Genomic DNA, 14,285 nt, shown 5'->3' on the forward strand with positions numbered 1-14,285 from the left:
GCAGGGGGGGCGCACCCACTACAGAATGCAGCACCAGGATCTCCTAGCTCTGCAACCTTCGCAGAGCAGGAGGGGGCGGGGCTTGCTCTGCGGACCCAGGGGGTGGCACGGACTCCGCCCCTCTCCCCAGGCTCCGCCTTCAGAAATATCTGATTGGATTAGAGCCGCGGAAGGGCAGGGCGTCCCCTGGCGGCCCCGTGGGTCGGGCCGAGGCAAGCTTATTGATTGGCCCTGCAGGGGATTAGGTCATCGCTAGCAGGTTCGGGCGGCCCGGACGCCGGAGGGGCGGCTGAGGCTTCTGTGAGAGGGCGCTCGAGGCTGCTTGAGGCTGCTGAGGAGCAAGCCCGCAGAGGAGGCGGGGAGGCGGTGGCCGGGCTCGTTCGCTTCCAGGCTCCGCCAAGGGTCCGCCGCCGCGCTTTCTGCTGGTGTGCAGTTCGGTGGCTCTCCGCAGGAGCAGCCGCCGTCCGTCCGGGTCCCCGTTGCGGTCCTGAGTCTCCTGGTCCCGCTGACCCCGCGCGCGGGGTAGCCGGCGCCACCCACACCTGTGGATCGGCCGTCGTCGCGGGTGTCCGCCGACCAGCGTGCGAGGCGCGTCCCCTCAGCCCGGCTGGCTCCGCGGGCAGAAATGGGGCTCCCGGCGCTCGAGTTCAGCGACTGCTGCCTCGACAGCCCTCACTTCCGAGAGACGCTCAAGTCACACGAAGCGGAGCTGGACAAGACCAACAAATTCATCAAGGAGCTCATCAAGGACGGGAAGTCGCTCATCAGCGCGCTCAAGAGTGAGTGTCCGGAGCAGCGCAGGAGGGCACCCGGCGGCGGCGCTCAGCTCCGGGTCGCCCGCGCGCTACCGGCTTTCATCCCTTCCCGGGGCGCAGAGTGACCGGTGTCTATGCTCCTGCGAGGCAAGAAGGATACGTAAAAAGAGCGAGTCAGTTGCCTCGGAGGAATCTGGTCGCCCAGCCCTCGTAATTCGGGGACGGCCGGAAGGTGGCCATCAGGGTGGTACTCTGGATTGGGTGGGTGTGTGCGACACAGGTGTTTCTGGAGTGAGCCTGCCGCAGCCTGTTGGGGAAAACCACTTCCACGCTTCCCATGGCTTGGTATCCTTAGGGGGCGAGTTGCTCACCTCGGTGCCCAGCCTTGGGAATGGAGCGTGCGGAGGGGGCGCTGCCCATCCCCGGGAAGAGGAGGGTGGTGACTGCTTCGAGCCCTGCAGGAGCCCTGCACGCAGCTCTCGCCTAGTCCAGACTACCGGGTTCTCTGCGTTGGGGTGATTGGTTAGCTGCATTCCTGGGAGCACTGACATTAATCCCTAGACATAGATCAGCGCGGTGTACGTGTGCAGGTTTTGATTCTTGTGCTTAGCAGAAGGTGACAGGGGTGGGAGTATAGGACCAGAGTGTTCCTTTACTCTAAACTGTAGGCGAAGGTTTAAAAATAGACCGAACACATCCGTCTTTCTCCTTCTCCCGCTCCCTTGCTCCATACCCGTCCTCTCCCTCACTATCTTTTAAAATTCAGAAGGCTGAGAGGGAATCCTCAGCCCTTGCTCAGAAAAAGAGAAGTTTTAAGCTCATTTAAAAGGTTCCCTGAGCTTCTGTGGAGCCATTTTTTGCTGCCCTGCCCCCTTCTCGGTACAAGGTGTATGTGTGTGTTAAAATGTGCATGCCCTCTAACTTTTGAAGAGGAAGCCCAGAGTTTTTCCTTGGGCCAAATCAGAACATTCTAGGCTTGGGCACCTTGCAGGGCAAGAAGGGTACCTTTTTTCATTGGGTTCATTTAAAAATAGTTCAAGCGATTTTTTTTTCTTCATTTTGATAACTCAGGAAGGGAAGGCAGATAGTGGAATTGTCTTTGACTCTTTACTCTTCCTGTCTCTGTGATGGGTTTCCTAATAGATGGTATCATTCAGCTAAGAATGGTTGCTTCAACAGAGTAGGATTCTAGCTGTTTGAATGGTCTGCAGGCTTCATTAGAGAAAGTCCTAAGTGCCAAGATGTCGTTTAGTAAGCCTGTTGCTTTTAAAACTGAAGAGTGAAGGGATGGAATGTCAGGGCAGCAAGTGCCAGTCTTTCCTGGGTGAAATAAAAGCTCAGGACAGCTATCAGAAGGCTTTCCAGGGCCAAAGACCAGGGCCTGCCTTGTTTCAGGGGACAAGTTACCTCTAGTTTGAGGAAAGTTTGGAACCCACATAGAAGCTGGGTCTGGAAATTTTGGTTGACCCTTATGCTTGCTTGATTGGTTTCTTCTCTCTCTTCTTCTTCTCCTTCTGCTTCCCCTTCCTCTCTCCTTTCCCTCTCCCACTCCTTTCCCCTCTCTCCACCTCCTCTTCTTTTCATTGAAACAGGGTTTCCCTATACTTGCCTGGAGCAGTGCCCTTCCTGCCTCAGCCTTCCAAGAGTGCAATGATTGAAGGCATGTACCATACGGGCATGGCTGACCCCAGGCTAGCCTTAATTGATCTTCTGTCTCACTCAGCAAACATATGAAGTGCCTGCACTTCCTGGGCATTGCACTAGATGCTAGGATGTAGCAATGACATTTGGCTGCCCCTGTGGGTGTGGAGGCACAGTACTCTGTGGCAGCCATGGCTTTATTTGTGTGTTAACCTCACACTTGGGGAATCACTAGCCCAGAGTCCCATAGCTTCATCCACTGGCCTGGGGTTGTGGATTTTGCGTGGTCCCTTTGTGCCCAGAATGGAGCCTTATAGGACCAAACCTACTAGAATTTGGACTTGCATTTTTGTATCTGAGCATTGACTCTGAGGAAGGCATTTTGGGTGACTGGCAATTTGCCTTCCACTATTTTTGAGGAGCATGAATTCTTTAGATAGGAAGACTCATTGCAGTATTGGGGTTCAAAGGTTAACCAGACAGGTGGGTCAGCTCTGAGACTCTGTGGAAAGACTGATAGTGGCATAAATATGCCTGTCTTTCCACTTTATGACCTACTACCCCCAACCCCCACTACTTGTAACTACTGCTTTAACAGAACATGTGATTGACGTGACTTCTTAACACTCAGTGTTTGTATTGTGTTATTGTGAGGTGCTTGCTTCATTGTGCATCATATTAATTCCTCTATGATAATTTTCTTCAGTCAGACCATCTTGATCATTACTGTTAATGAAAAGCCAGTGATTGTCCACTATAGCTTACAAATAAATACATAGCTATATAGGAGAATATGTAGGTAGCATTTCTTTTGTGTTGTAGCTAGTACTTTTACAGGTCTCTGGGTTCAGATTTCCTTTATCTGTGAGTCAGAGGTGATAAAAAGGGCCTTCAGCAGTTGGCAGAGTTTAGCTACATCATTTTAATATTTCTTCTACTTTGTGAATGATGATGCCAAACAGCCCAGGAGTCAGTAACCTGCTCAAGGTGGCATCAAGGTATTCAAATACAAGTTGGCAAATTTCAAAGACATTGCACTTAACCTGAAGCAACACTGTCATCTGGGTTAGCCTAAACCCTAGCTTCTCTTGTGTTTTTCTCTTGAATATGCCAACATTTCCATAAAATGACTTCATAAAAACAAACCTCTTAAACTCTATATGGCTTCTCCATCCTTGGTATGGGCACAGAGCATAAGCAACAAAATATTTTGGGACACACCTTAAAAAGTGAGAGTTCTTATTGCTTCAGTCATTGCTGATGGTGATTTGTTCTGACATTTTCTGCGTGGTACTCAGTCACCCAGGGCCCCCTTCTTCTCGCTGGCTGATCATTCTCTCAGCCAAGATGATTTTGTGTGTTTAGGTCTCGTCTTGTCTTTCATTCTGTAGAAGTGATAGAGGATGAGTGAGCTTTGGAGTTTCTTGGGTTCAAATCTAGACCCCAATGACTCTGGGCACCTTACTAAGCCTGAGCTCCCCCTCTGTAAAGTGGAAATAGTCACCCAGATCTCTCAGAGGCTGAAAGACAAAGTGAATGTTAAAACAATCAAACCAAACCCAGCCCAAGCCTCCACCACCACCACTTGGAGACCCTTGGTACCTCTTGGTTCATGTTCAGCAATACTCTAGTATGCCAGCATTCAAGGTTCTCAGGACTTGGTGCCCCTGAAAAAGAAAAGGAGCAGAGGTACGTGTGGTCAGACCTTGGGAACTCCAGCAGTTGTGTGTGTTAGCCACCGATGGGCACACTGTAGGATTCTGGTAATAGTGCTTGTATCAAGTCATGGTTATGCAAAACAAAGTGCCAGAGGTTGAAAGGGACAAAATATGTAAGCCTCCCAGTGTCTCTTCTGTTCCTATTAACTTATTGTTAGGTGAGGTTTTCCCTTCAGAGGAAGAGGCTGTCTGCCTCTCTGTCTACATAACAGGCTTGCAGAATGCATTGGCCTTTCTGTGTGACTCTTTTGTGGACTTGATGTCAAGTGTGGTTTCACAGACATGAAAAGCTGTTAGTCAGAAGGGTTTGGGCTTTGGGGAACCATGCCTCTTTACACATTGACAGTCGATTTCTAGATTTGTTTCTGGGGAATATCCCTCTGAATTTGACTTCTGCTTTCTGAAATAGAGAATCCTTATTCTGACAGAGTAAGTGGGTGGGACAGAAATGTGAGTCTTAAAAGATAGTGGTACTACTGAGATGTAAGTCACAGTGTCTTCTGTAGATTATTCATCCAAAGCATCTGATTCAGTGGTTTAGTATATTCACGGATCCATCATCACCAGTCATCTCCAAAGAACGTGCTTTCACCACTAGTCAGCTTTATTTCCTCCCGACCTCTGCAGCCCTGGCCAACCACTGAGTCTTCTACCTCCATAGATTGGCTAGTCTGGACATTAGAGGTACAACTGCAGCCATCCAGGTGGCAGCAATCACTTTTAGGCACCTAGTTCATGACTGAATTTCAGATGGGAGATGCTGAGTCAACAAGACATTCATTCTTTACAAGGAGAGGCGAGGGTACATTGTTTATCTCCAAGGACTTGGAAAATGTGTTCTAGTGTTTTCAGTCTATGGGAGGGGCCTGGATATGGAGTCTACCTCGTTTGATGGATGCAGAGTTAATAACAAAGGCAAAACTAAGAATCCAGCCCCTCCAGTCAAGTTAGGTTGGGTATGTGATAGTGAATGAAGCCCTACTACAGGTTGCTCTTCCTCAGAGTGTTATACTTTTACTAAGTGAAGCAAATGCTTTTATGTTATATTAGCTGATCCCGGACTTTTTAATGGGGACGTTTGAGGACAATGTGCCTTTTTCATTGCATTCTCAGATGGTACTGTCTCCGTTCTTTCTCTCCCATCATATTGTCAAGGTCATTTTAGACAGCTAAATAGCACAATAGCACATTTCATTTTATTGAGCATTTAGTAAGTGCCAGTTCCTATGTCAGGGGCCAAATATTGTGCCATGTTACCATTCTGCAAGATGAATGTAGTTGTCCCTCCGTATCTACAGGGGAGGTTGGTTCAAAGACCCATCTTGGATACCCAGATCCTGAGGTGCTTTTATTATTGACAAGTCACTTATACACATCCTCCTGAATACTTTAGGCAGCTCTAGATTGCTGCTAATACATGCCATAACGTAAATGCTAGGCACATAATTGTTACATACTGCATTGTTTATTCAGTAATGACAGAAAAATGTTTGCACGTGTTGAGCACAGACACAGCTCCCCAGCCACCCCCCTTCTGGCAAATATTTTCCATATTTGTTGGTGGAAACCTAAGACCCAGATCTGTAGGTAGGGTGAGAGCACTGTCCTCCTGCTTCTGCATTTCTGGGATAACTTGTCAAAATTCACAGGGATAGGAAATTATGTAAGCATGCTTTGAGCCTGGCGGTGATCTGCTGGTCCTCTTCCGAGCATTACCCTGTGGTTCTCTCAATAAAAGCACTGGTAGTGAAGACGCAGACTTTTCATAGATCCTAGAAGAGAAAAGGTGCAGCAGGTACCAGGTCAACTGAGAAGTGACTAATGCTTTATAGATTTCCAGCCAAGAGTAGCCAAGGCTAGCTAATATTCTGTGTTGTACTCAGATTTTCTTGCCCTCGTAGACTGAAAGAGCCTTGAAGGCTAGAAGGGTAGATTAGGGGGGTGGTTTTGTTTTTGTTTTTGTTTTCTTCTGTCTTTGTAAAGCATCACTTTCTTTTTGGGAACTACCAAGTGATTATCAGTGATTCATTTTTAATTGAGTAATAGAGCCTTGAATAAGGAGGCCAAAAACTTGTTCTTGGTCTGAACTTCTAAAGTGAACAATTCGTTGTCTTTATTCATTAAAACAACAGTAAAATAATTACCAAATGTGTGTACTTTACAACTTGTTCACCTTTGTAGTTTTTTAGAATTTAATACAGTTTTCTTCCACAGTGAGTAGGAGCCGTGTGTGTGTGTGTGTGTGTTTGTGTGTGAGCACTCACACGCTGCGTGTGGGGTATGCACATGTGTGAGCTGTTGTGTGTACACCTGTGTACATATGTGATGCACATCAGGTATTCTGTTCTATCACCTCTGACTTATTCAGGGTCTTTCACTGAACCCAGAGCTCAAATATTGGGTAGGCTTGCTTACTAATCCCAGACCTTTTTGTCTCTTCTCTTTAGAACTCGAGGTTATAGGTTCAAATGTGGCCACCCTGGCTTTTTTGTGTGGGTTCTGGGGATCTAAATTCAGGTCTTCATGATTGTATAGCAAGAGCTCTTTCCTGGATGAATCCACTCCCTTTGCCCTAAGAACGAGTTGTTCTTGAATGGCGTAAGCTCTCAGGTGATGTCCAATGCCAGTTCCAGGTGCTTAGCAGTAATTATGTTAGTCATGAGAAACCTTAATGGAACAAGCAAATATGGAGCCAGGTAGCAAAAAGTTGTTTCCCATTCTTTTGTGAAGAAAAGGGGAAAAATGACTTTCCTAATTATTTGAAAGTAGTGGTAATTTGCAATACTGACATTTGGAGTATTACTCATACAAATATAAACAACAGCTAATTAAATTCAAACAAGATTTTTTTTTTGTTTTTATATAACCCTGGCTCTAAAAACATCTCTGCATCTCTGCATGTTTCTCTATTCAAAGTTGTACTGAATAAATTGCATTTAATCGCTAGTCTCCAAGCCACTCCCTGTGGCTTAGAACCATCTTCTCATTGCTAAATAAGGACTAGACTCTGCTCTGTAGATTGGCTTGAGGTTTAGGACACATTTGAGTAGAATATATACAAGGTTTCCATTATAGCTTAGAGTGTCTGTTACTTCTGGTTTCTCCCTCCTCCTCCTCTCTTTCAAGTCTTTCAAAGTCCTGATGCATCTATTACTGCTGATTAACTGATATTGATTTTATTTTATCTTATTGGCACTGGAGGTTGAAGCTAAGGCCTTGCACAGGAGAGCACACACTCCACACCCCTGGTCCTTGGCAGACTATTATTAATGTGAGTTTCTTGGTGGTGAACAGTTGATTGACAGTGACTGTACAGTGGCTTGTACCCATTGTACTGTCGTTATGGTTCCACTGTCTTAAAAGCCCTCTATGGTCTGTCGCACACCCTTTTCTTCATCTGCTGCCCGCTGCAGATCTTTTTCATTGTCTTCCTGTTTGCCCTCTTTCACACTGTCGGGTAGCTAGAACCAGTGTGTAGCCCTTTCCCATTGCCTTGTGTCACTTAGCAGTGTGCATTTACGTAGTACCCATGTCTACTATTGGGTTTCATTGCCAAGTACCAAAATGTGTTTCTTCTTTGACCTGTGGAAGGATGTCTTGATTGCTTTCAAGTCTGGACAATTATGAGTGAAGCCAACAGTTATTTTGTGCATAGACAAGAGGCTTCAGATCTTTTGGGTAAAGACTAGGAATATGATTGTTGGATCACATGGTAAGAGCATGCATTGTTTTTTAAGAAATAACCAAACTGTTTTCCAAGATGGCTGTACCATTTTGCATTCCCTCCAGCAGACAGACAGACAGACAGACAGACAGACAGGTGGGGGGATCCTGTTGCTCTGTATGTGACGGTGTCAGTGTTTGGCATTTTGACCATCTAATAGATGGCAGAATTCACACTCGCCCCCACCCCAACTCTCCCCTTCAGTTTTCCGATGACATATGCTATTAACTATTTTTTCACATGCTTATGTACCATTTGTGTATCCTCTATGGTGGGATGTCTGTTCAGCTTTTTTTTGCTCATTTTTCAAAACAGTCTTATTTTTATGGTAAGATATACCCAGCACAGAATTTACTACTTTAAGAGCTTTTAAATAATTCTATCCACTTCAGTGGCATTGAGTACATTCACGGTGTTATGTAATTGACCATGCTCTCTAGTTTTACAGCTCTTGCTGCATCCCAATGTGAAATTATATCTGTAAAATAATGACTCCTACCCCTGTCCCACCCTAGACCCTGACGAGATTCTTTTATTTGTTCTAGGCATCTCTAGTATCAAACAGAAGTTATCATTGGTGTGTGGATTATTCTACGTAGCATGATATTTTCAGGGTCCACTTATGTTATGTCAGATACTGGAGTTTGATTTATTTTTATGGCTGAGTGTCTTATTGTTAAATTTTAATTACTAGCAACGACTACAGTGAGGCACTGCTCTTTCTCCCGAGAAATCATGGAAATGATTTTTCCTCTCCTCTTTTTCCTTTCCCTACAGAATGACCACGATCACTTACATTTGACATGCCAATTTCTCAAGTGTCTCCCAAGAACATTCCCTCATGTGTCCTTTCAGAGTAGCCATTTGTTTCAGGTCAGCGTGCTTTGGGGGAGTAGGTGCTCCCCCTCCACTGTTAATAATTTGGCTGCATGTGCCCTTCATTCTCAAGCCACTCACAGCAGCTAATCCCCCTCCCTGTCTTTAGAGTTGTCTTTTTTTTTTTTTTCCCCTGGGAACTGGAGCTGCGTAGAGTCATATAGGATGTGATCTTTTATATCCAGGCTCTTTCACTTAGAATGTTGATGTGAGGCTCATCTGTGCTTTGGCTTTTATTAGTAGTTTGTTCCTTTTTATTGCTGGGGAGGCTTCTGTTTTGTAAACTTCAAGTTGAGTTTCAGCTGTTAGCTTTGGTGAATGATGCTGCTCAGAGTGTTGACGTGCCTGCCTTTGCATGACTGTGTTTTCACTTCCAGCTTCGTGTCTTACCTAGGAGTGGAATTGCTGAGCTATATGGGAAACTTAAGTAAAATTTTGATTTAGACCCAGGCTTGAAGGAAACTTAGGTTTAACTTTTAAAAGCTCAACAAACCATTTTCCAGGGCAGAAGCACCATATATTACAGGGCCCCAGTGTATGAGCCTCACCAACACCTAGATCCTCTTTTTGATTGTAGCACACTACTGGGGTCATGTATTTCCTTTGGCTCTAATCTCACTGATGACTGATGGTGTTGAGCATCTGTCCTGAATGTATTGGCTACTGGTTCACTTACTTGCCGAGATGTGTATTCACATACACAGCCTCTGCTTTGTCCCTTACAACTTTTGACAATGAAGTGAACGGTACTCAGTTCGTTTTGTCCATTTGTTTCTTTTGGGGTCTTCTTTGCTACCATTTGCATAGTCTGTCGTGTATTTCAGGACCTGAAGAGATTGGTTTTAGGGGGACAGTGGTTCGTTCAGCTGTCCTACCTAAGCCCGACAATGTCTCTCATAGTGGGTCTTACAGGTAGGCATTCTAGTCTCTAGACAGTGACCAAAACCTCCAGCACTGACAAAGTTTGGAGGATAGTAGGAGAAAACAACCTCTGAAGGTAACTGTATTATCTTGTCAAGGCCCTGGCCTATCGAAAAGTTAGCCTAGGAGGGGAGTGCCATTATAAACCTAATTGTCAAAGTGATTATTTTAGATTTACTCCAGTGAAATGTGGCTTTGCTTTTAATTTCACAAATTACAACTCAGTATATTTCAATTGAGACCTTTTTTTCTAATAAAGAAAGATTTCATGCACAAACTGAGAGCTTATGCTTTGTCCTTGCCATGCACTTTAAAGCCAGGGACTATGATATGGATTTTGTGGTGAAGTGGCAGGTGCAGAAGCCTAGGGGAAGATGGCATCTGTGAGACGGGAGCACAGTGGTGGGAAATGGACCTGGAGTCTAGAACCCAGGTCATAGGACTCTTGAGTGTTTGAAAGGACTTTGGTCTGTCTCATCCTCTCTGTGATGGATGGCCATGGGATGTTGTTATACAATCCAGTTTGTACTTTAAAAAGATCATGGGGATCTGGTATTGTGGTGAATCCCTTTAATCTAAACACTTAAAAGGTAGAGGCAGGCAGGAGGATAAGTTTGAAATCATTTTTAGCTGCATAGGGAATTCAAGGTCAGCAGGGTTATGTGAGACAAGATAGTGGGACCATCTGGAACTAGGAGCCAATTAGGAGGCTGTTGGCCTCTTAATTAGAAATAAGAGCTATGACACCTTGGACCAGGATGGTAACACCAGAGGCTGGGTGCTTTATAAGTAGAGCTGGCATAATTTGATGTTTAGTTGAATATGGACTATCAGAGAAAAGAGAGAAATCAGGAATGATTCGAGATGTTTGACCTGAGCTATTATGTGAATGCTGCTACTGTGTTCTGAAGTACAGAGAATTTGAGGAAGATTAGATTTGCAGAGAAAATTTGCAGTGTGTATGGATGGCGTAGTTCAAAGGCAAATTGAAATGATGCTGACATACATAATTCACAAGTATGCACACATACCAGAGAAGTATACAGAGAGTAGGCTTTCCCTCCCTCCCCTCCACTCTCCCCACATCCTTCTCTTTGTCCTTCCCCCTTCTCTTTTTCATTCTCGTTGTTCTCAGTTCTGGAGATCAAACTCAGTGTTCCACACGAGGGACTAGGTGCCCTCTGTCTGCGTTCCTCCCACAGGCCAGGACTTTCTTCTCCTTCACTTTGGGATGCTCTTTTCCTTATCCATTCTCTCTGCATTATGTTTTAAAAATGGGATTTTAGCTACATAAATTTTTGTTTTACTTTCCCCATGACTCCCCTATGGTACCTTTTCTAGGTCAGTCCATGTATACCCTGCATTCCTTTTGATTACCTCAGAGGGTTGGATTATTGGATTATCTCAGTTTCTCAGTTAGAGAAAGGGCTGCGGTGACCATTCCCATGTCTGCCTTTGTGTGTGGGTCCCAACATTTGAAATACTTTGGGTCTGCCTCAGAGTCCATTATAGCCACTAAGTATTTTGCTTCCTTGTAGCTGATTGGTTTGGTGAGTGTGTGCTAGATTATGTTTTTGAAGCTTAACTTTTTAGTTTAATAGGAAGGAAGCATTTGGAATAGGCTGCCTTTTGAGGTGTGGATGTTGATTCTGAAAGAATGAAGTGCCCAGTAAGTGTTATGGTAGGGCAAGAAGTGCAGGCTTCCGTACTAGTTTTGGGCCTGTCTAATATCTTTTCTGGACTGCAGATTCTTACAAGTACAATGGGAGATGAACCATACGTTGCCCATATTGAAGCGACTCTTCCAAACTCAAACTGTGGGGCCTGGCGGGAAGAGCATGTTTGTTAGGATGAGAGCAAACAACGTAAGTAGCTAGAGGGATTTTTTATAAATTGGTGTCACTGGGGTTTCCACATTTTGTAGAAACCCAGCGTAGAGGAAGAGAGGAAATAGTGAGGAAACGAGCTTGGCAGTGGGGCCAGAAGCTGTCACAGCGTGTTTATGTCTGGCTCATTTCACCTTGGTTGGAAGGCACAGAATGCTTCGGAGGGTGCGTTTGGAAGCTCGGCAGTTGCCTGCTATACTTAGAAAGAGGAGATTCCTGGGGTCGGGATGGGTGTTCATGTGCATGTGTGTGTGTTTTCTTTGCCAGATGGACAAAGGTTTGGGGCTTGAGAATTCTGGGTCAAGGCTTATTAGCCAGCTTCTCAGGGCCAACTCAGTAGCTGTGCTTTGACTCCTGCTGCTGCCACACAGGAGAAGCCAAAATAAACTCTGTTTTGTATGGTTTGTAAAGATACCACAGGTAGGTTTGAAAGCTCATTTGATCTCCCTATCATATTAACGTTTACTGCAGGCTCACTGGAACACTTTGAAAATATGAACTGGCATATCTCGAGTGGCTTCAGCAAGATTTCCGGGCAGCCGAGTTGAACTTTGGCTGCTTCTGTGCCAAGGTCACTGTTGAGCAGACAGGACCAGCACTGCAACAGTTCTGATTGCTTATCTCGTCCTTAGCTTGCGGATCAGCTGTGGGCAAAGGCAAAGATGCAACTACAGTGGCATATTTACTTTTTCCACATCTGTTTCTTTATCATTAAATAGTTAATATCTACAAATGGCACACAGTTCAAAAGCCCCAAAAAAAGACTGTGAGTTTTCCTCCATCCCCTGTGTCTTGATCCCACATTCTATGGAAAGCAACATTTTGCCATCTGAGTTATTTTTTTTAAGTGAAATATATGAATGTGTCAGCAAGTGTATGTGTGTATTCATTGGCACACTTATATACACTTAAGCAATACACTTATGCACATGTATTGTCATACACCTAATTGTGATTTATTTTCATGTTCTGCACTTGTGCATGGATGAAGTACTGCTTTTTTAAAAAAAATCTCCCTATTAAACAATTAAATGATTTCCAGTCTTTGGGCTTGTGGCATGACTTAGTTTGTTTTGTAGGGTGCTTGCCTAGCATGTATGAAGCTCTGAGTGTAAGCCTCAGGAATAAAACTGAATATCATGGCATTTGTCTATGATCACAGCATTGGGCGGGTACAGGTCGGATGACCAGAATTCAAAGTTATTCTTAGCTACATAAAGAGTTCCAAGCTGGCTGGCTGGCCCTTAGATTTCCTGAGACTTTATTTATATCTATCTCAGTATATGTACACAGGGATATGTATATAAACATATATGTATACAATATGCATGCATATAAACAGGTATATGTATACACATGTATATAAACATGCTCATACAACATATACAGATGCCATATAAACATGTGTACACACATGTATTTAAACATGTATATGCACTTAATACATGCATTTATAAACATACATATATGTACACATATATGCTTTGATGTACATACCTCTGGCATGGGACACAGAAATGATCATAGCTGTAGGATGAATTTCTACTCCAGATCTGCTCAGCTAAAAGTGGTGTGTGTGTGTGTGTGTGTTTGTGTATATATATATATATATATATATATATATATACATATATGTATATTTTTACTGTGATATTCTCTGGAAAATTGTCTAAAAATGTTTGGAGTGAGCTGAATTTCCTTAGCCATGACTTTTAGAGTAGGAAATCAGGTTATTTTTTCTATTTAGAATAACTTCTATAATATAAAACTTGGAATATTCTTCTGACTTTTATGTTTTGTTCATCTTAGGATTCTTAGGATTAAAAGCTATAGTGAGCATTATTCCCTAGAATGTGGCACAGCTGTATCTTAGCTTTACCCAAACACAAGGCTTACTCTTATGTTCTAGTGTGGTATTGTTGTGTTTCATCTGGAATAGTGTGTGCTCTATTAAGGAGGGTCGGCATGTGCTAGATCTTCTGCAGAGCTTTGGTGATTGGATATAGTGACTTTGAGCTAGTGGGCATGTCTTCTCTATGGTGGAAGCTTGCCTGTGGGCACTGGAATTCCTGGCAGGCAAAAGATGGGGATGTTTTGTGTGCCATCTCCCCATGGTGGCTTTTCCTGCAGATGTCTTTTGGATGGAGGACAGGATTATGTCACATGTTGTCTTACTTAGAGTTTTACTGCTGTGCACAGACACCATGACCAAAGCAACTCTTATAAGGATAACATTTAGTTGGGGCTGGCTTACAGGTTCAGATATGAAGTTCATTGTCATCAAGGTATGAGCATGGCAGTGTACAGGCATACATGGTGCATGCAGAGCTGAGAGTTCTGTATCTTCATCTGAAGGCCGTTAGGAGAAGACTGGCTTCTAGGCAGCCGGAATGAGGGTCTTAAAGTCCACACCCACAGTGACACACTTCCTCCAACAAGGCCACACCTCTAACAATGCCACACACTTCCAAATAGTGCCACTCCCTGCACCAGGCATCTTCAGACCACCATACATGTACTCTTTGGTTTATGCTTAGGTACTTAGAACAGCTCCTATAGGTCTAGGGCAGTGTTTTTCAACCTGTGGGTCATGACTCTTTAAGACCATTAGAAAACACAGATATTTATATTACAGTTCGTGACAGTAGCAAAATTACAGTTAATGTCTGAAATAGCAACAAAAACAGTTTATGGATGAGGAACTATATTCCAGGGTCATAGCATTAGGGAGATTGAGAACTGTTGGCATAGAAATATACACTGG

General features: G+C 44.2%; 1 protein-coding gene across 4 annotated transcripts in view; it reads left to right on the plus strand.

The window, feature by feature from the left end:
* Nucleotides 1-266: 266 nt before the first annotated feature.
* Nucleotides 267-14,285, plus strand: part of Arhgap26 (Rho GTPase activating protein 26) — a 386,814-nt gene continuing 372,795 nt past the window's right edge. For 3 of the 4 annotated variants that reach the window (XM_085833661.1, XM_021150728.3, XM_021150729.3), the window contains exon 1: nt 268-779. In XM_085833661.1, the coding sequence (XP_085689787.1) occupies nt 626-779 (154 nt within the window). In that variant the 5' untranslated portion in view covers nt 268-625. Of the gene's footprint in view, nt 780-14,285 lie in introns of all 4 variants that reach the window. The other variant, XM_021150730.3, reaches the window with a different exon arrangement.

This window comes from Mus caroli, unplaced genomic scaffold (genome assembly GCF_978045245.1).
Source record: "Mus caroli unplaced genomic scaffold, Mus_caroli_1 scaffold_19, whole genome shotgun sequence".
NCBI lineage: Eukaryota > Metazoa > Chordata > Mammalia > Rodentia > Muridae > Mus > Mus caroli.